This window comes from Lynx canadensis, chromosome A1 (assembly GCF_007474595.2).
Source record: "Lynx canadensis isolate LIC74 chromosome A1, mLynCan4.pri.v2, whole genome shotgun sequence".
Taxonomy (NCBI): Eukaryota; Metazoa; Chordata; class Mammalia; order Carnivora; family Felidae; genus Lynx; species Lynx canadensis.
In genome coordinates this window covers 82822526-82844090 of record NC_044303.2, presented here as the reverse complement: position 1 = coordinate 82844090, position 21565 = coordinate 82822526, and the positions used below count along the sequence as shown (strand labels likewise).

The 21565-nt window shown below is 43.7% G+C and overlaps 1 protein-coding gene across 1 annotated transcript in view; it reads right to left on the bottom strand.

The window, feature by feature from the left end:
* Window positions 1–19782, bottom strand: part of CFAP97D2 (CFAP97 domain containing 2) — a 35314-nt gene extending 15532 nt beyond the window's left edge. The window contains exons 1-3 of the mRNA XM_030314538.1: window positions 19675–19782; window positions 5413–5493; window positions 4402–4496 (exon numbers count right to left, since the gene is read on the bottom strand). Of these exons, the coding sequence (XP_030170398.1) occupies window positions 4402–4496; window positions 5413–5493; window positions 19675–19725 (227 nt within the window). The 5' untranslated portion in view covers window positions 19726–19782. The remainder of the gene's footprint in view (window positions 1–4401; window positions 4497–5412; window positions 5494–19674) is intronic.
* Between the last annotated feature and the right edge of the window lie 1783 nt (window positions 19783–21565).

Here is a 21565-nt window from a genome sequence, read left to right as displayed (position 1 = left end):
ATCCATGTCTGCCCTTATGTTGGCACCACATTGTCTTGATTACCACTGCTTTGCAGAAAGTTTTGGAATCAGGATACATGACTCCTATTTTGTTCTTCTTTTTCAAGATTGTTTGACTACTTGGTGTCCCTTGTCAGTTCCATATGAATTTTCAAATCCACTTGCCAATTTCTACAAAGAAATCAGCTAGGATTCTGGTAGGGGTGGCACTGAATCAGATCAGTTTGTGGAGTATGCCATGCTAACAATACGAAGTCTTCTGACTTACGAACATAGGATGTTCCCCCATTTATTTATTCTTTAATTTCTTTCAACAATGTTTTATAGTTTTCAGAATGTAAGTTTTGTACTTTCTTTATTAAATTTGTTCCCAAGTATTTTATTATTTTTGATGTTTTTGCAAATGAAACAATTTTCTTAATTTCAGTTTCAGATTGTTAATAGCAAATATATAAAAATACAATGGACTTTTGTATATTAATCTTGTGTCCTGCTACCTTGGTGAACTTGTGTATTAGTTCTAATAGTTTTGGGTTTTTTTAACTGGTTTCCTTAGGATTTTTTGTATGCAAGATCATATCATCTGTGAATAGAGACAGTTTTTTGTTTTCCTCTCCAATTTGAATGTCTTTTATTTCATGTTCAGTGATGCTTGGAACTTGCCACACTTTGCTGAAAATGAAGTCAGCTGCTTTGAGGGAACATCAAGAACCATTTATTTCATGGTTTGCATCTCACCCTACACAAAATCTCAGAGTCCTGGAGCTCAGAATAGCAAGCTTCTCTCTGTGTGACATCCCATGCTCTTCCATTGTAGTGGGGGAGAACACATAGATATTTATGGCTTGACTGTCCCAACATCAAACTCCTGTTTTATGAACTAGGCCAAGGGGATCAGGCCCCAGTATTCTCAGCAATACCACTCAAGGTGGAGCCTCCATTTTCTGAGTGGGAGCTGGGCAGAAAGGAGTCTTCATCTCTGGGCCACTCTCACCTGAGACGTGGTCTCAGTAATAGGCAGCTGGAGACACGATGATAAATGCTGAAGTCCTGCCTTTTCCAGAAAGAAAGCTTCTCCAGTGGGAAGTTGGAGAGAGAAGGAGCCCTTTGCTCTTGGCTGCATCAGCCTGGAAGGGTTGGGAGGGAGGGGGATGGAGTGTGTCTTAGTTCAAATACTATGGAATCTGTTCTTGCTGCATCACATTTCAGCAGATTTTCTTGGATAAATGTTTCTTCATATGGTGTATGTCCTTAGGACCATTTCCATAAACCTTAAATGATTGTTTTAAAAATAATTTTTATCAGTTTTAGTGGGGAGTGGGTCCAGAGACCTCCTTATGCTGTCATGCTTGGAAGACTTTCTCTGTGTGACTCATATTTAAGACTCTTCATTTATCATTGAGTTTTCAGTCTTGGGCAGATATTGGTTCTTGATTTTTTAAAAAAAAATTTTTTTGAAATTTATTTATTTTTGAGAGACACAGAGAGACAGAGCATGAGTGAGGGAGGGACAGAGAGAGGAGACACAGAATCCAAAGCAGGCTCGAGGCTCTGAGCTGTCAGCACAGAGCCTCACATGGGGCCTGAACCCACAAACTGCGAGATCATAGCCTGAGCCAAAGTCGGTCTCTTAATCAACTGAGCCACACAGGCCCCCTGGTTTTTGACTTTTTAAAAACATGAATATTCATTTCACCCTTATTTGTTTAATAGTCAAAGATTAAAGACAATCCAAATGCTCACCAATAGGTGAATGGATAAACAAACTGTGATGGCTCCCTACAATGAGCACTACTCAGCCACAAAAAGGAATGGTCTATTGACTCACTCAACCATGCTATTACATGGAGTAAATGGCAGAAAAAGACAGACAATGCATGGATCTACTCAGAAAATGCAAACTTGCCCACAGGGACAAAAAGACTGTGGATGTATGCGGATGGGAGAGAGGAGGGGTGGGGTAATTATTCATGGGAACAGGAGACCTGGAGGAGTGATGGGTATAGTTATTATCTTGTTTGTGGTGATATTCTCACAGGTGTAAAGCACGTCAAACTTATCAAACGGTACACTGAAAATATATAGTGTACCATATGCCAATTATATCTCAATAAAGCCATACAAAATAAAATGAAGAATTAAAGCCCAATTGTTGGTCATATAGTTTCTCCTATAGTGTTGACTTTTGCTACTGAGTAGTTAGCTAGCTAGGTACATCCATGCTATCTGAACCAACTAGTTTGCAATGTTCTGGGAATAGCCAAGATCTCCCTGAAAATTGGCTGATTCTCTTCCACACCCTGTGTTAACTTGACAAGTGTCTTTTATTAAATAAAGGACAGAGAAATGAAATGGCCAGTTATCAGGCCCAAACTGATGTATTCTTGACAGAAATCATTGACTTTTATTTTTGCTGGGGCTCCATTAAACTAATCACAAGGAGACACACCATTTCTACCACTACTTTGTGATGAGTCATTAGCTGAATTAGCTAGGTGCCTCCTACTTTCACACTCCAAACGTCAAGAGTTGCGCGAAGCTGAATTCGCTTTGAGTTTGAACGTGCAAAGCAACCACCCTTTGTCCTCAGCATATGGCCCAGAGCTGAACAATGAGAAATATGTCGGAAGGGAAAAGGAGGTCTTCTGCTGCTTTAAATCCAAGCAAGACAAGGAGGGGGTATGTGGCTTGCAAAGCCGGCCAAAATAATTTCCTGGTGTGGGAGGAGCTGGGTCGGTTCACAGGCCACCTTTGGCCCCTCACATCCCTTTCATGTTTCCTGAAGTCTGGTTCTGTCTGGCTCCCTTGTTCAAGCCCAGGGACTTCCTGTGGGCTTCTGACTGGCTGGTACCTCCCGGGATCACTTCTGCTTCCTCTTTTCCCTCCTTCTTCCCTTATTTCCTGTGTGTGACAGATCAGGCAGGTTCTGAGGGGGGAGCCATTTGATTGTGTGGATTCCCCTCCAGGCTGCTAGGGACTTGCTTATCAAAGAGAATCCAGGCATCTTGTGTGAGAAGCTCCCTGTAGGAGCCTATCCTGGCCTGAGTTGTATGGAGATTAACTATTAGCCTAGGCTCCCTCATAACATCTTTAAGCTTTAAGCTTTTAAGCTTTCATCACTCAACAGTGATTTTTATACTCAGGTGAAATATCTGTCTTTAATGCAGAAAGTGATTCCAAATGTAATGTAAACTATCCCAGGAGAATGGAGGTCTACCCATAGCTCCAGGTTTTTAATGACGGGCTGGACAGTGGCTGCAGCCATGAAGCATAGGGGCCATTCCTGACACGCAGGCCTGCTTCCCATCCTTCCAGGCCCCTCAGAGTGTAGCCCCAGGTGAACCACTGCTGAACTGGGAGACAAATTACTTTGATAAACCCAGTCCAGCAGGACTGTACGACCCACTTTTCCCATGGAGCTTTGGTCTGGGCCCACTACAGCCTTCCTATGAGACGCACTTCCTGTGCTTGAGGGTCAACTAAATTTTAATTTATTGCAGAATCTGGAAACCATTCTGAGCTTCTTGGAGACAGGTACAGGCTAAAGGTTTTAAGAGGACTGATTACTTCTGAAAACCCACCTGCATTACAATTATCCATCACTGTCACTACTGAACTGTCGCATTTAAAAGGAAAGGACAATGAGAGGGGCTTTTAGGATTCATAATTGTCTCCAAACTTTTATAGGCAGATTTTAAAGAGCATGGAGGCCTGCTATTCTCCATTTCTACAGAGAACTGCAATTTGGGTAAAAAACAATGTGGTTGGGAAAAAGCAGCACCAGCACGAGGCTGGGAGTGGCCACCTTGTCTGCAACAAGCAGGAGCAGTCACCACCCACATTGGAGACAGGAGTGCGTGGCCTTTGATGCCGTTTCCAGGCAAATATTGGGCCCATGGTGCACTGGCAGAAAACAACAGCCTTGGCTACTTTTGCAGATGAAAACCTAGGAGAAATGCCTGGGCACAGGCCCTGGGGTGGAACCTGCTTCCACCAGTTTCTAGGTGCCGTCCTCACCAAGTTCTGTCACTGCTCGGTGCCTCAGTTTCCCCATCTGTACACCAAGAAGCACAACAGACCCTTCCTCACGGGCTAAGTATGAGAGTTAGGCAGTGAGATGATGTAGCACAGTGGGACAGCACAGGTGCGCAGTGAGCTCACAGCACTGAGAGCTACTGTTTGTGGCCCTGTTCTGCGGTGGGCACGGAATCAGCCTGAGTCCCAGGCAATACTCTGATTCGTGGACAACACAGCAGGAAGCACAGGGCTCTCTGGAGGGGAAGGAAAGGCCCCGTTCTGGCTCAGGGGCAGCTATCCTGTGCAGGCCCTGGAGCTGAGCTCTCCGGGTCCTTCTGGGTTTGGTGCTGGCTGTGGGGTGCAGGAGCCCCAGTTACCTCTTACATGTGCATCTGTCCCCTGGTCCTCATGATGCAGGACACCCTCTCCAGCAGCAAGCGGTTATCCCTGTCGATGACCGCGAGATGTTCCTCCTCGAGCTGCGGACAGACACACAGACACATGGGGGGCCTTTGGAAGCACCAGCTGCATCTAGGCCATTACCGTGCAGATTTACTTAGCGGATTCCTTCAACCCCACATTTCCTTTGACTTGGGCACACTGCAGGTTTACACCGCCTCTTCAAATATCAGCAAGAGCTGTTGTAGCAAGCTTCAACAACGAGTATGACACATGCAGGCTCCTTTGTCTATAAATCGGGATACGTTAGGAAGGGGCCAAATTTCATATGCTCAGAATGGAAGTAACAGCAAGAACGCTATGATTCTTTGTGAAATTGGGTTACCGTCCAAAACTCAGTGAATGATGCTAATGAGGAAACCACTTCATGTTTTAAGAGAGGTGATTTTATACTGTGCAGAAGAAGAGATTGGAGCCCAGAGGAAATGAAAAATCTCTTGTTTTACGTTTTAAAGTTCACTGATCTATTGATTTGCTTGAGGATGACGTTTAGTTTCTGCTCTGCCCACTTCAGATATCATCACTAACAGGCACATAAAGAGCACACAGCATTTTGTTCTGGAGGCACTACTGTCAGAATAGCCATGAGCACCAGACAGCTTAAACTTCAAGAAATAAAATATCTGTGGAGGTCAAGAAATGGTCTTGTTTGAAGGAAGGGTACCGATTGCTCCAGAACGGCCCTGCCACTGCGCCTTCCTGCCCCTTCCGCTCTCTCCTCTGCAGACAAATGTCCGCAGGAAGACTGGAGAAGGGTCCCCATGCCCCTACTACCCGCCTGTGCTGGCGGAGTGAGGTTAACGGGCTGCTGACATGGCCCGGCATTGTCAACAACGGGAACCTTTATCCCTTGCCGAGCCGGCTGTTTCCATTTCTGGGGTTTCTGAGGCCACGTTCCCTCAGTTACAAGGGCAACTGAGGAAGAACTGGCATTACCTTCAGCTTCTTGAGTTTCAGGTGGAGGTGGCTGAGGCTCAGTGGGGCGCGAGTGTCCACGAGGGGCTGGGCATCCTGGACCTGCGACACAGAGAGGCAACGTGACCCCAGGCACACTTTTAGCCGGCAATTAACATGAACTCAGATTGGACAGCTTCTGGGCTGTGGCACCGGGGACAATTATAGATAATTGTTTGTGGCACTGAAGAGACCATGTCAGCCTTGGACAGACACTCCTGAATGAGGCTCGGGCTTGATTCAGAATCCAAGTATCCCCCGGAGGCCAAGGGGCAGCCCTGGGAAATGAGTCGTTTTCAAGTAGAGAATTAAGTGGGTATGGAGTGAGGACTCATGAAATGTAACTGCCAGTGGACATTTCTATTCTGTTGTCAGGCCTTTAAGACTGTGAATTATGAAACCGTGTCCACCTCATTCTACTTTCTGAGCCTCCAGCAACATGCCCAGGATAGGCACCTGAAACATTGATTAACTGGAAAACGATCTCTGCAGTTTCCCATCAGAAAATGCGCAAAGAAGGGAAGAAATTTACAGTTTAAAATGTGTTAGACTGGGACGCCTTGGGTGGCTCAGTTGGAAAAGCGTCCAACTTCCGTTCAGGTCAACATCTCAAGGTTTGTGAATCTGAGCTCCACATCAGGCTCTGCGCTCTCAGTGTGGATAGGATCCTCTGTCTCCCTCTCTCTCTGCCCCTGTCATGCATGTGCTCTTTCTTTCTCTCTTTCTAAAATAAGTACTTAAAAATAAAATAAAATGTGATGGAGTAAGTGCGCGAGGGCTATCTGTATTACCATCTGCAATAAAAAGGAATCTCCCTCCTCCATATTCTAGATACTTGGTATAGACCAAGGGCTAGATGGCAAGAATGTTGAAAAGCATGCTCAGGAATTGGCGCTTGGCCCCTAACATGAGGGAGGACTAAAGAACAGAAACAAGGGAGAAACACAAACACATACATGACCTGGAGGTTCTCTGTCACTGAGTGTGAAAGAAGACAAGAGCAGAGGTGGGCTGGTGGGCCACACAGCTTGGGTATTCATCCGGTCATGCAGCTGTGGGGTGGTGAGCAGAGGTGTGCCTCTGTGCTGTGGGTAGGGTCTGCAGGAGTCAGGCCTCCCGGGAGGTGTGTGTCTGTTGGGGTGGGGATGAGGGAGAAAGGGGTGCTGAAGAATGGCCCAAGTCTTGCAGCTTTGATGCCTGGTGACTCCAGAGCAGGAATAAAGATGGTGAGTAGTCTGGGGGGTGGCCAGTAAACCCTGTGTTGGGTGGGGCTATCTAGAAGCAAGTTGGTTGGGCTACAGGTAAAAATTTTAGGCTAATTATGGTTATTAAAAATATGACACTATGGTGGCTCAGCTGGTTAAGCATCTGACTTCGGCTTAAGTCAGGGTCTCACATTTTGGGAGTTTGAGCCCCATGTCGTGCTCTGTGCTGAACAGCTTGGAGCCTGGAGCTTGCTTTGGATTCTGTGTTTCCCTCTCTCTCTGCATCTCCCTGCTTCGTGCTCTGTCTCTCTGTCTCTCAAAAATAAACATTAAAAAATTAAAAAAATTAAAGTATGACACTAGCTTGCTTTATTATAGCACTTGCTTTTGACCAAGTTCTTTGGAACACACTGTCTTCCTAGATGCTCCTCTTGCCTATTATGCGCATTACATACAAATGAAAGGAAGCTCTTTCTCACAGAGACATGCCAGTTGAAAGATGAAGAAAGAGTGGAGACACTGAAAAGTTGCCATTTTATAGTCACCGTAGCACAGATTGGCTTGGCACAATCACCAACTGATGTTTAATCTTGGGGGAAAGTATGATGGAAAAGATGGAACTGGAGTAACTAACAGCTGGAGACAGCTGCCAAGGTGGACATGATGGCAAGTGACAGGGTTCACCTCCAAGAACCACTGACAGGCTTAGCACCAAGAGATATCAGGAACCACAAATGCCTGGAGAGGCCCAGCGTGGGGGCTTTTGTGAGTCTTTCCAAAAAACTGAGACCCTTGACATTGTCTTCACTGTCTCCTGAGGCAGGTGGCCGAGTTCTCCCCACAGAAGATACCAGAACTTCTTCTCTGGAGAAATGGGGTATGGGGGACTCTGGCTGAGGGCAAAGTGGGTGCGGCTGAGGTGGGGGTCAGTGCTTCTCCCAACCCTGTGCCTAAAACTTCACAGGTTCCCCAGACAGATCTCCAAGGAGAGTAAACTGCTCCAAACACCACATGCCTTGACATGGGGAGTCCACACAACCGGATTGGCCGGAGTATGTAAAGCCTCCAGTCAATGTCCACGACCTCCTTCTCCAGACACTGGAGGGATGTCTCCAACATGAAAATGAGAGAGATAAGGACACTAAACAGGGGGTGGAAGAAACAGGGAAGATGAAGGGATCAGAGAAAAACACCAAGTAAACTGTAAGTAACAAGCTTGGGGAGACAAAAGAGGGTGCTGTGTCCATAAAACAAGAATGAGATCCTAGGAAAAAGAAATGACTACTGATATTAGCCCTTGAAAATTAAAACTGAAATAAAAATTGAACAAAGGAGCTGAGGATGAAACTAAGGAACCTCTCCAAAATGAGCCAAAAATAGAGAGATGGGCAGCAGAAGAGAAAATAAAAGGAAACCAGAGGCTTGATATTGGGTCTCTGACATGTAACTAGTAGGGTTCCTAGAAAAGGGAAAGGGAAGGAATTTTTAGATTCTCTCAAATGAAAGGATCCATCAGAATGAACTCAAAGAGACTCACATAAAAACATGTCATTACAGAATGTGAAAACATCAGTAATAAAGATGAGGTCCTTCCTAGAAGTTTCCGGAAAGAAGCACCCACAGTCACACAGGAGTCAGAATGGCACTGGATATTTAAAAGAAGGTGGTGGCTGCAGCAGAGGGCTGGCCATCCGTTAACATAGCTCATGCTCCCCCAGCCGCAGTCTGGAGCTGTCCCTGGGAAATGGATGTCCTGTCAGGGACAGCATTTCCCAGGACTCCTGGCACTTGGGAGTGGCCATGTGATGAATTCTTGCCAATACAGCATCAGCAGAGTGAAGTTCCTGTTTTAGGACAGGTTTTCTAGGAAGCAGGTGTGCTTTCTGTGTCCTCTCCCCTCACAGAGCCTGATGGTGGAGGAGCCACAGGTGAGTGGAGCTGGTCTGGAGTCACCCACACACGGGCACAGGAGCAGGGATTACATGAGGATGATGTTAGGGCCTATTTGTTATAGCATGTCTCATTACCACAACTTAGGATGAGGGCCAGTGCCTTTAACATACTGAGGGAAGGTGATTTCGATCCTAGAATCTCATACCAAAGTTTCTATCAAGAGAGATGAGAGAATAAAAGCATTTTTAACGCAGAGACAAAAAAGAAAAGAAAAAACAAAACAAAACAAAACAAACCCAAGTAAACGAAAACCTCTGCTGCACTTGGGAAGCTCCCGCACGATGTGCTTCATCTCAGCGAGGGCGTAAACCAAGGTGCTGAAAACATGGTGTCCAGGAAAAGGGTTTTCAACATGGGAGACGGCACAGGGAGCTCCCGGCACATCATCAGCTCAGCGGGCCCAGAGCGTACACAACGTGCCATCCCACCAGAAGCAGTAAGGTGGAGGGAGGACTGCTGAAGAGGGGTGAGGGGTGGGGGACTGAAAGAGTATTTGATGCTCTTGAGTGTTTGAGAATTTATTCATCAGCATTTGATGACTGATGGAATATTTGAGAAAAAATAACTACAAATATACAGAAAACTCAAGCAACGTGACAACAAAGCAACTATTAACCCTTATAAGAAATTGTAAGAAAGGAGATATAATTACAACTTGACTCAAAAATAAGTGGTTTTGCATAGTCATTATAACTGGTTATTGACTTAATAAAAACCTATTATATTTATGTTGAGAAGATACGGCAAATGAGCATATTCTTCTGAAAAATGGAGGTCAAAACCAGGAGAAACTGCCAGAAGCGTTGAGCACGGCTGCCTTGGAATGGGGCTTTGCCATGGGGAGAAGCTGCTGTTTTTCTTAAAGTGTTTTGGTACTTTTTAATTTTTTCAAAAGTGCTTACATTACTCTGACAAAAATTAAAAGTAACTGAAGAATTATCGAATGAAAAGATCCAGTCCAGAGAGTACTAGAATGGAGAGAAGCATAATCCTCCGTGTAGGCTCTCGAGGGCCAACAGCACAGGAGAGGTGGCCAAGCCTGGCCGAGTGCAAGAGCCTGACACCCCAGTGACGCAGAAAGGCTAGCCTCGGCCACCTCAGCTGCCGGTGTGGCTAGAAGACAGTGTAAACAGTCCTTTCCAGTTGGATTTTGCCAGACGAGTGTGCACATGGAATAGAAGGTTCTGATGGCTCTGGAAGATCAGCAGCCTTGACCCTGCTCTGCCTCCTTCATTGCACCATCTACGAGTCCCACCAATGTGTTTCAGAAGTGTGGGGGGGAGGGGGCAGAGACCGGAGCAACGATATTGAAGAGCCCCTCCCCCCATAGAGAATTAACAAGCGCAAACATCCTGTCCTATAGAGACGTCACATTGCACCTGACACTGTATCCTGCTTTAGCCCGCCCCCTGCACCTCCCCAGGCCACCCCATCCTGAAGTCAGCCCCTATCCTTCCTACCTTGTGTCTGCATTTTTACCACTATGAAGGCACCCATAACCAATATTTTCTATTATTATCTTTTTAAATTTATGGAAATCATGTTTACCTACCCACTCTGCTTCTTTTTCCACTCAAAATTATGAATTTAAAAAAATGTAGTATAAAATTTTAACCATAAATAAAAATGAGAAAAATAGTATAACAAACCCCCATGGAGTCTCACTCAGCTTCACCAAAGCCAACTAGGGGCCAATCTGGTTTCATCTCTGCCCCCCACCCACTGCCCCTGCCCCACCTGAGATTGTAGCAAATCAAACCAAGCAAATCTTTTTCATCCTTAAACATCTTAATATATGTCTCCAAAACATAGGGAACCTTTTAAAAGTACATGCTTACAATACCATAATCACACCAAGTTGACAAGTTCTTTTTTAAAAAAAAAATTTTAATGTTTATTTATTTTGGAGAGAGAGAGAGACACACAGAGTGTGAGCGGGGGAAGGGCAGAGAGAGAGGGAGACACAGAATTGGAAACAGGCTCCAGGCTCCAAGCTGTCAGCACAGAGCCCGACACGGGGCTGGAACTCATAAACCCTGAGATCATAACCTGGGCTGGGGTCTGACGCTTAACTGTCTGAGCCACCAGGCGCCCCTACAACAGTTCTTTAATTAAGTATTCAGGCACCGCCCACATGTCTTCTATTATCCCCTCCCCTCTCCTCTCTCTTGTTTGCTTGTTGGACTTAGGACCTAGGTCAAAAGGTCCATAAATTGTACTTACTTGATGTATCTCTTGCACCTCTTTAAATTATAGTTTTTGCCTCCATTTCTGCCCTTGCAATGTGTTGTAGGGAAATCAGATAATTTGTCCTGTAGACTTTCTCAGTCTGGATTTTGCTGACTGAATGCCTGGCACTACCTATAAACTGATAGTTAGAAATTCAGGTTCAATTTTTTTCCTTGGCAAGACTACCCCATGGTGATATTTTATCACAAGGTACACATTTCTGCTTATCTCTGTTTTTGTGAAAATTAGAAACATTCTGATTCTGTCATCCATTCCACATTTATTTGCTGGAATACGTCTACACTTCACTTTTGCAGGATAACTGCATTCTCTTTATTTACTAATTTTCAAAATAACAAGTTGTTCTTAGCACCTTCCAAAGGGGGTGGATAAGGTGTTTCTGTTTAACATCATTAGGAAGTAAAAAATTCAAACATATTTGATGTGTTTCAGTACACTGCCATTGACATCCTTTTTGATAGTCAACATGTCCCTCTGGGGCCAGTGAGACAGTTGACTTTTATTTTTTATTGTTTAATTTACATCCAAGTTAGTTAGCACATAGTGCTATAGCGATTTCAGGAATAGATTCAGTGATTCATCCCCTGTGTATAATACCCAGGGCTCATCCCAACAAGTGTCCTCCCTAATGCCCTTTGCCCATAAGCCCATCCCCTCTCCCACAACCCCTCCAGCAACCCTCAGTTTGTTCTCTGTATTTAAGAGTGTCTTCTGTTTTGTCTCCCTCCTCATTAAAAAAATTTTTTTCCCTAATGTTTATTGATTTTTGAGACAGAGAGAGACAGACAGACAGAGCATGAGCAGGGGAGGGGCAGAGAGAAAGGGAGACACAGAACTGGAAGCAGAATCCAGCCTCTGAGCTGTCAGCACAGAGCCCAGTGAGGGGCTTGAACTCATGAACCATGAGATCATGACCTGAGCAGAAGTTGGATGCTTAACTGACTGAGCTACCCAGGCACCCCGTCCCCCTCCTTGTTTTTATATTATTTTTGTTTACCTTCCCTTATGTTCATCTGTTTTGTATCTTAAAGTCCTCATATGAGTTAAGTCATATGATATTTGTCTTTCTCTGACTGACTAATTTCGCTTACCATAATACCCTCCAGGTTCATCCACATAGCTGCAAATGGCAAGATTTCATTCTTTTTGATTGTTGAGTATCAGATACCACATCTTCTTTATTCATTTATCTGTCGATGGACATTTGAGTTCTTTCCATACTTTGGCTATTGTCAGTAGTGCTACTATAAACATGGGGGTGCATGTGTCCCTTCAAAACAGCCCACCTGTATCCCTTGGATAAATACTTACCAGTGCAATTGCTGGGTCGTAGGATAGTTCCATTTTTAATTTTTTGAGGAACCTCCACACTGTTTTCCAGAGTGGCTGCACCATTTTGCATTCCCACCAGCAGTGCAAAAGAGTTCCTCTTTCTCTACATCCTCGACAACATCTGTTGTTGCCTGAGTTGTTAACGTTAGCCATTGTGGTTTTGATTTGTATTTCCCTGATGATGAGTGATGTTGAGCATCTTTTCATGTGTCAGTTGGCCATCAGGATGTCTTCTTTGGAAAAGTGTCTGTTCATGTATTTGGCCCATTTTTTCACTGGATTATTTGTTTTTGGGTGTTGAGTTTGAGACGTTCTTGATAGATTTTGGATACTAACCCTTTATCTGATATGTCATTTGCAAATATCTTCTCCCATTCTGTCGGTTGCCTTTTAGTTTTGTTGATTGTTTCCTTTGCTGTGCAGAAGCTTTTTATCTTGATGAGCTCCCAGTAGTTCATTTTTGCTTTTGTTTCCCTTGTCTCTGGAGACATATTAAGAAGTTGCTGTGGTCGAGGTCAAGGAGGTTTTTGCCTGCTTTCTCCTCGAGGATTTTGATGGCTTTCTGTCTCACATTTAGGTCTTTCATCCATCTTGAGTTTATTTTTGTGTCTGGTGTAAGAAAGTGGTTCAGGTTCATTCTTCTGCGCGTCGCTGTCCAGTTTTCCCAGCACCACTTGCTGAAGAGGCTGTCTTTATTCCATTGGATATTTTTTCCTGCTTTGTCAAAGATTAGTTGGCCATACGTTTTTGGGTCCATTTCTGGGTTCTCTATTCTGTTCCATTGATCTGAGTGTCTGTTTTTGTGCCAGTACCACACAGGGATTGTGATGCCTCCTGCTTTGGTTTTCTTCTTCAAGATCGCTTTGGCCATTCGGGGTCTTTTGTGGTTTCATTCAAATTTTAGGATTGTTTGTTCTAGCTCTGTGAAGAATGCTGGTGTTATTTTGATAGGTATTGCATTGAATATGTAGATTGCTTTGGGTAGTATAGACTTTTTAACGATATTTGTTCTTCCAATCCAAAAGCATGGAATATTTTTCCATTTCTTTGTGTCTTCTTCAATTTCTTTTATAAGCTTTCTATAGTTTTCAGTGTATAGATTTTTCACCTCTTTGGTTAGGTTTATTCCTAGCTATTGTATGGTTTTTGGTGCAATTGTGAATGGGAACGATTCCTTGATTTCTCTTTCCGTTGCTTCATTATTGGTGTATAAGAATGTAACCTATTTCTGTGCATTAATTTTATATCCTGCGACTTTGCTGAATTCATGGATCTGTTCTAGCAGTTTTTTGGTGGAATCTTTTGGGTTTTCCATATAAAGTATCATGTCATCTGCAAAGACTGAAAGTTTGACTTCCTCCTTGCCTATTTGGATGCCTTTTATTTCTTTGTGGTGTCTGATTGCTGAGGCTAGGACTTCCAATACTATGTTGAATAGCAGTGGCAAGAGTGGACATCCCTCTCGTGTTCCTGACCTTATGGCAAAAGCTCTCAGCTTTTCCCCATTGAGGATGATGTCATCAGTGGGTTTTTCATATATGGCTTTTATGATCTTGAGGTATGATCCTTCTATCTCTACATTCTTTTTTTTTTTTTAATTTCTTTTTTCAACGTTTTTTATTTATTTTTGGGACAGAGAGAGACAGAGCATGAACGGGGGAGGGGCCGAGAGAGAGAGAGACACAGAATCGGAAACAGGCTCCAGGATCTGAGCCATCAGCCCAGAGCCCGACGCGGGGCCCGAACCTACGGACCGCGAGATCGTGACCTGGCTGAAGTCGGACGCCCAACCGACTGCGCCACCCAGGCGCCCCATATCTCTACATTCTTGAGGGTTTTTATCAAACAGTTGGCTTTTTAAACAATGCTAATAGCCTTGACAGCTTCTTTGCTTTCTGGAGTGACAAGGTGATACAGGGTTATCTTGTAAATATCTTATCTCAACTGGGAATCCACCATTTTTACAGCAAAGCCTGGTCAGTGGGAAATGACATTTAGAGACCATGGTCTGGGTGCTAGTTTTGTGTTTTTTTTTTTTTTTTCCAACGTTTATTTATTTTTGGGACAGAGAGAGACAGAGCATGAACGGGGGAGGGGCAGAGAGAGAGGGAGACACAGAGTCGGAAACAGGCTCCAGGCTCTGAGCCATCAGCCCAGAGTCTGACGCGGGGCTCAAACTCACGGACCGCGAGATCGTGACCTGGCTGAAGTCAGACGCTTAACCGACTGCGCCACCCAGGCGCTCCGCTAGTTTTGTTTATACTGGGTTTTTTCTTTGAAGGCCTTTGCCATAGACAAAGCCCATTTGATCCTTCCAGCTCCGGTTCAGAACCCCATTCCATTTAGCTGGGCTTATGAGTCTTAGTTCTGTATTTCCCTTCTCTCGAGCTGTAATTCCCAGTTCTCAATGACACCATCAGAGCTACTCATTGGCTTTATCCCACCCTAAACACCCATGGTCCATAAGAATAATACTGACTTCTCGTGGACATTGGCAACATATTTATGTCCCTCGGGTAAGGGAAACAAAGACAAAAATAAACTACTGGGACTATACCAAAATGACAAACTTTTGTACAGCAAAGGAAATCATCAACAAAGAGAAAAAGGAACCTACAGAATGGGAGAGGATATTTGCAAATGACATATCTGATGAGGGGTTAGTATCCAGAATAAGATATTTGCAAATGACATATCCAGTAAGGTTTAATATCTAAAATGTATAAAGAACTTGTCTAACTCAATGCTGAAAAACGATCCAATTAAAAAATGGGCAGAGGCCCTGAAAAGACATTTGTTCAAGGAAGGCATCCAGATGGTCAACAGACACATGAAAAGATCCTCAACATCACTCATCATCAGGGAAATGCAAATTGAATCCAGTGAGAGATCACTTCAACCTAGTCAGCATGGCTAGTATCAAAAAGACAAGAAATAACAAGTGTTGGTGAGAATGTGGAGAAGAGGGAACCCTCATCCACTGTCGGTGGGAATGCAAGTTGGTGCAGTGGAAAACAGTATGGAAGTGCTACTGGTGTGTAGTACTCAAAAAAATAAAAATAGAAATACCATATGATCCAGTAATTCTACTACTGGGTATTCACCAAAAGAAAGTGAAAACACTAATTCAAAAGGATATATGCACCTCTATGTTGTATATAATATATAGAGAGTATATGTATATATGTATACACTATATACATATACTATATGTATATACATATACTATATACATATAGTATATACATATAGTATATACAAACAGTATATACATATACTATATACATATATGTACACTATATATAGCATATATATATACTATATGTATACTATATATATGCTATGTATATACACTATATACATATACTATATACACATATTACTCAACCATAAAAAAGAGTGAGGTCTTGCCATTTGTGACATCATGGATAGATCCAGAGAGATACAATGTTAAGTGAAATAAGTCAGAGGAAGACAATATGGACTCTTAATAACCAAACAAACACCAGACTCATAAATACAGAAAACAAACCAGTGGTTGCCAGAGGGGGGAGAGGTGGGGGATGGGTGAAATGGATGAAGGGGGTGAGGGGTACAAACTTCCAGTTATCAAATAAGTCAGGGAGATGAATAGTACCACACAGAGAACTGTAACAACCCTGTATGGTGACAGATGGTGACCACACTCATGGTGACGAGCCCTGAGCAACGTGTAGGACTGTCGAGTCACTGTGGTGCACACCTAATACAGCATTGTGTGTCAACTCTACCTCAACAATAAAAAAGAAACACATAAATGTAAAACATAAAGACAACTGAAATAGTTCCTCTCAATATGGTTATGAAACCAATTGCACCTGCACTCAGCTTCATTTTATTTTCGGTATTTGGAATGCTTTTTAAGTTTAATTTTGTTTTATAATATGTAACATATTTACCTAGCTCCAAAGTCAAATCTGTCAAACAAGCGCCTTTTCTAAGAGGTCCCTGTCATCTTTGCCCTGCTTCCTGATGACAAGTCTAATTTTGCTGTCACGCCTTTCATTTCTGAAAATATGAGGATATATAATAGGTGTGTGTATGTCAATATATTTATATATAAGTATATATAGATATATTTTCAATCCCTTTTTTTTGGATAAATGTAGCACATTTTACACATCTTTCTCCATGTTGCTTTTTAAATCTCACAATATATTATAGACACAATTCTATAGTGGTCCATAGAGAGGTTTCTTATTCCTTTTTTGGACCTGCATAGTACTTCATCATGTAAAAGCATCATCCTAACTTACTGACCCAGCTTGTTTTTGATGGACATTTGGGTTAGCTCCAATTTTGCTATTACAAATATTGCAGCAATTAGCATCTTTCGCAATTTCTTTTTGGATCTTTGCCAGTGTGCCTCTGGAATGGGTACTGCTGGGCTAGAGGCCAAGTGCATGTGCAGTTTCGTTAGGTATCACTAAATCCCCAGTGGGGCTGCTCTCTGCTGCGTGCCCACAAGCGCTGCTGACACTGCTTCTGTCCCCAGAGCACTGCCAACAATCTGGGGCATTTTTGCCAGCCTGATACGTGAGAAATGGTATTACAGTGCAAATTTCATTTGCATGTCTCTGTTATAAGTGAAATTGACCAACTTTCTGTAGGTTAAGAGTTGTTTGCAATTGTTTTTCTGTGAACTTTTGTTCATATCACTTGCCCATCTTCATATGGAGTGGTTTGCATTTTTCTTCTTATTTTTAGAGGATCCTTGCATATAAGGGTATTAACCTTTTGTGATATAAGTTGCAATTACTTTTCCCAATTTAAATTTGATTTTCTATTGATTCTCCTGGGTTCTTCAGATATTTAGTCATTTCATCTACAAATAGAAAAAAAAGCCAGATACGTATTTCATTTCATTTTCATGCCTAATGGATTTGTCTTGTCTACTTGCTTTGGCTAATACCTCCAACACAATTTAAAAGGGTATATAAGAGTGTAGGCATTCTTGTTTTATTTCTTACTTCATAGGGAATACCTTGAGTGTTTCCCTATTTTTAAAAAATGTTTATTTATTTTTTAGAGAGACAGACAGAGCAATAACAGGGGAGGGGCAGAGAGAGAGGGAGTCATAGAATCCAAAGCAGGCTTCAGGCTCTGAGCTGTCAGCACAGAGCCTGATGTGGGGCCTGAACTCATGAACTGCGAGATCATGACTTGAGCCAAAGTCAGACGCTCAACTGACTGAACTGCCCAGGTCCCCCTAGTGTTTCCCTATTAACTGAGATACTGTCTTAGAGCCGAGATATTCATATTTTATTATGTTAGGGAAATATCAGTAACAATTTTTCTATATTAAGATTATTTTAGTTTTATTTTTAGCATGAATGGGTGTTCAGGCTCTAAGATAGAAGGTCCTATTGAGATGCCAGACTGACGACAAGGCACTGGATTCTAGAGATGCTTTGGGCACAGCACTTTCCCATAAATCTTTTTTCCCCCTTCTAGTGCATCAAAGTCCTTTATGTTCCCAAGGAAGCCAAGCAGTAAGAAACTAAATAACTCTAAAGAGCTGGCTCCTCTTACTCTTAATAAGGAAGAAGGATTTGTTTAAGTTTTAGTGCCAAGTGGTGAGGTCTGGGGTGGTAAAAGGAGGCCTGCTGGCTCTCCCTGCTGCCTCCAGGGGGGGCCGTGTGGTCTCTGCTCCAACGCCCTTCTGCTCAGGCCCAGATTCCAGTCATTCACTGGGGCCTTCCCCATCTGGAGCATCTCGTCTTCCCACCATGAGGTCTGCACCACAGGATGGCCCTGCCAGCACTCTGCGCCCTCTGCCCTCTGATGTCCTCCTGTCCTGACCTCTCCTCTCCTTGCCAGAAAGCCTCTGCTGGGACTCTTGGCACCACCCCCACCTGGGCTGGTCCCTCTGGCCCCGGTTGCCCCCTTGTGTACCCACCGTGCCCTTCTTTTCAGCTTTCTTAGTTGACTGTACCTGAGACTGGCTCCCTGTCTTCACTTCATTCCCTTTCAGGTAAGACGCATGGCCCTCCCTTTAACACCTGATGCTGGGATCGTGAGTTCCTGGGTCCGCGCCTTCTGCTGCTGGCCACGCCATATCGGAGTGTTTCAGCGCTGCCTTCTTAGGCCCAGCAACCACGTTGTTTCTGGGACGTCTCGGAGCTGCACTCATCAGGGCCATGTGATTTCACACTCCACAGCCACACCTGGGTCCCACACAAAATGCCAGCTACTGGCTCTCCCTTTTCATAGCCCCCCACTTCGCACCCTGACCATTTCAAATCTTCTTTGTCTTACAGTCTCTTAGGCATAGAGCCTAGCTACTCACTTACATTGGGGGCGTTTATCAATCACCTACCTCTTGCCGGGGACAATTCTAGTCTCTGGGACACATCCATGAACAAAACTCTCATGGCATTTACATTCTTATCTGTTATTCAAAGAGGTGATGCCAACTGATTTTGTACTTATTGTCATACTCTCTCTTTCAATTTTTCCCTGCCAACCACTATTTGCTAACCGTGACTCACTATGTGCTCTAGGTGCTGAGGATATCATAGCAGCAGAATGCAGTCACCGCCCTCCCAGATGGGAGAACAAATAGGACAAAATAAACACATTACATCAATCATGTGGTGACATGAGATGGTAGACACAGGAACCAGAGAGGGAAGAGGGTGTGCTTCTTAAGAGAGGGCACAGAGAAGATCGTAGGAAGCCTGGAGGTCTGAGGAAGTGGGGGTGAGCCTGAGGAAAGCCAGGCTCCCAAGGAGGTTAGTGGGTGCAGGGCCAGGTGTGCGTGGGCACTGGAGCAGCCTTGAAGTAAGTATGACCTCCCTGAGAACACAGTGTCCCCACCACCCAGGCAGGCAGAATCCTGGGAGGAGTAGAAAGGCTAGCCTGGATCTTGTATCCTGCAGAAACCCTGGGTCCCTGCCCTGGGGAGATGCCTTCAGAACATCACAGAGAAACACTGCCTCCCCACGATGCTCCCTTCTTAAGAGCATTTCTCAACTTTGAGAAACACAGACACAGAGAGACAGCACCGACTGAGCACCGTGGAGTTGGATGGCCCCACTGACGTCTCAGTGGCCACTATGGCAGGCCATTTTGAAAGCACAAGGTGACCTTCTCAAATGATACCCACATTTGCAATAAATAAATGGAAATAATAGCATATCTCCTAGTAGAGCTAAAAGTCAGTTTTTAGTTCTCCCTGGAACATGCTGTTTTGATAGGGGAGAGGGTCCCTGGATCTTTGTGTCTTAACACACTTTCAAATCATTTAGGAAAAATTAAGTACTTTATAAACACGCCATAATTCAGAGTCCTAAAATAACCATAATCCACTTAACAGAATTTTTATTGTGTGGCAACACACATGACCAACCTTTTAAGGAAATATCATTTCAACCGTTCCATCTCTGAAAATAAAATTAGCTTTTGGTTTCCAGACAAAGCGCTGGCATTTTACGGGGGGTGCCCTGACACCTGCCTTTCCTACCTTTCTCCGGTGATGCTGGTAGGCTTTCTCCCAGGTGCGCTGTCCCTGCATCTCAAACAGCAAAACCCACTGCTCCCTTCCACTGGCGGCCTTGGTGCAGGCTGCTGAGGGCTGTGTTTGCTGGGTCACCTGACAGTTGTCATGGTGCCCAAGCCAGGAAGGAAAGAAAGGGCAAGAGGAAGCTTAGCAAAGGAGAATTGAAGATCCTTCTGTTCCAAAAGGGTATTTTCTCAAGAGATCTTAAGTAGCTTAGTGATGCCATCTTGATGCCCACTGCTCACCTCCCCTGTGCTCATGGAAAAGGTCAGAGAGTTGGGCCTTCAGCAGACTTTCCCCTTCCCCTCCTTTCCCTCTCCTCTCCCTCTCCTTTCCCGTTCTTTTCCTCCCTTTCCTGCTTCCCATCCTGCCCCCTTTCCTGTCTATCTTTGAATAGCCTATAATAATTTGGACAGATATTTTTACTCCAGATTTATTTATTTATTTATTTATTATTTATTTTTACTTGCAATGGGTTTAATTGACTTGAGGGTTAGTTATAGAAAGTTTTAGCCATTTTAAGCCATTCCTCTCTCTCTGGTTTTTATCTGGTTGGGATAGGTTTTCCATGAGAAGGAAGAAGTGACAGTGGTATTAGAATATCTGTTGAGCTGTTCATCTTTGTTGAAATCACAGGCATAATATTGGAGATGGCATGATTAGAGGAATTGGCTAATGACAAAATCACAATATTGTTTTCGTTTCAGATTGTGGGGTGTCATCACATGCCCATGGTGGACACGTTGTAGCACAGAAGCGCATTCAGGGGCTCATTGTTCAGCTGTGTGTCAACAGGCAGAACAGAAAAGGGTCATTATTAAGAACTGTGTTCTGCACATGAGCATGATCCAGTGGCTGTCAGTCTTAGAATTAGCTAGGCCTAAACTGAGTCAGACTTGGGAAGAATAAGATGGGAATAAAATCAGAATATGCCTTTTTCCTACCCAGCTTTTGGAGCTGCACTTAGCTGGTTCTAATGCTTTTCAAAAGTTTGGCAGAAGACTTTGCAGGCTGGTAAAATTGTTCATGTACTGAGAGTTAAAAAGTTGGGTTTTTCAAAATCTAATTTATTTTAGTTCACAGGTATTAATTAATTTTCTAAAGACAATTATGGATACACAGAAGATAGATGTAAGAATTACTGTCTAAAAAATACGGCTGGCACTTTAAGACATAGGTTTCATTAAGATTCCCTAGCCTATAAAATCTATACGTCATATTCGGAGGAATTCTATTAAAATAATTAATTTGTTGGGGTGCCTGGGTGGCTCAGTCAGTTGAGCATCCGACTTTGGCTCGGGTCATGATCTTGCGGTTCTGTGAGTTTGAGCCTCACATCGGGCTCTGTGCTGACAGCTCAGAGCCTGGAGCCTGCTTCAGATTCTGTGTCTCCCTCTCTCTCTGCCTTTCCCCGCTCACACTCTGTCTCTCTCTCTCTCTCTGTCTCAGATGTAAATAAACATTTAAAAAAAATAAAATAATTTATTTGCTTTACCCAGTTATTGTCATTGGTCAAGCCCCATATTCAGTACTATATTCAGACGCTTAAGGAACACCTGCCATTAATGACATAATGGCATCGATGTTAATGAAGTCCCCAAATGTACTCCAAGATTTTTCTATTCAGACTGTGGGGCTGGTTCTATATGATTCTAGTCTTTTTCTTTTCCAGAGCTTGCCACACATGCTGAGAAATTCCTGGCCATGCTCAGCATCACTGCCAATGACCTGAGGGATGTGAGCAGTGTTCTGTCCACTCTGCTCATGGTTGTGTGAAAGACCACAGCTGGAGGGCGAAGTAGAAGATGGACAGAGTAAATGACGTTTAAAGGTTCTGTTTCTTTTGCTTTTGTTT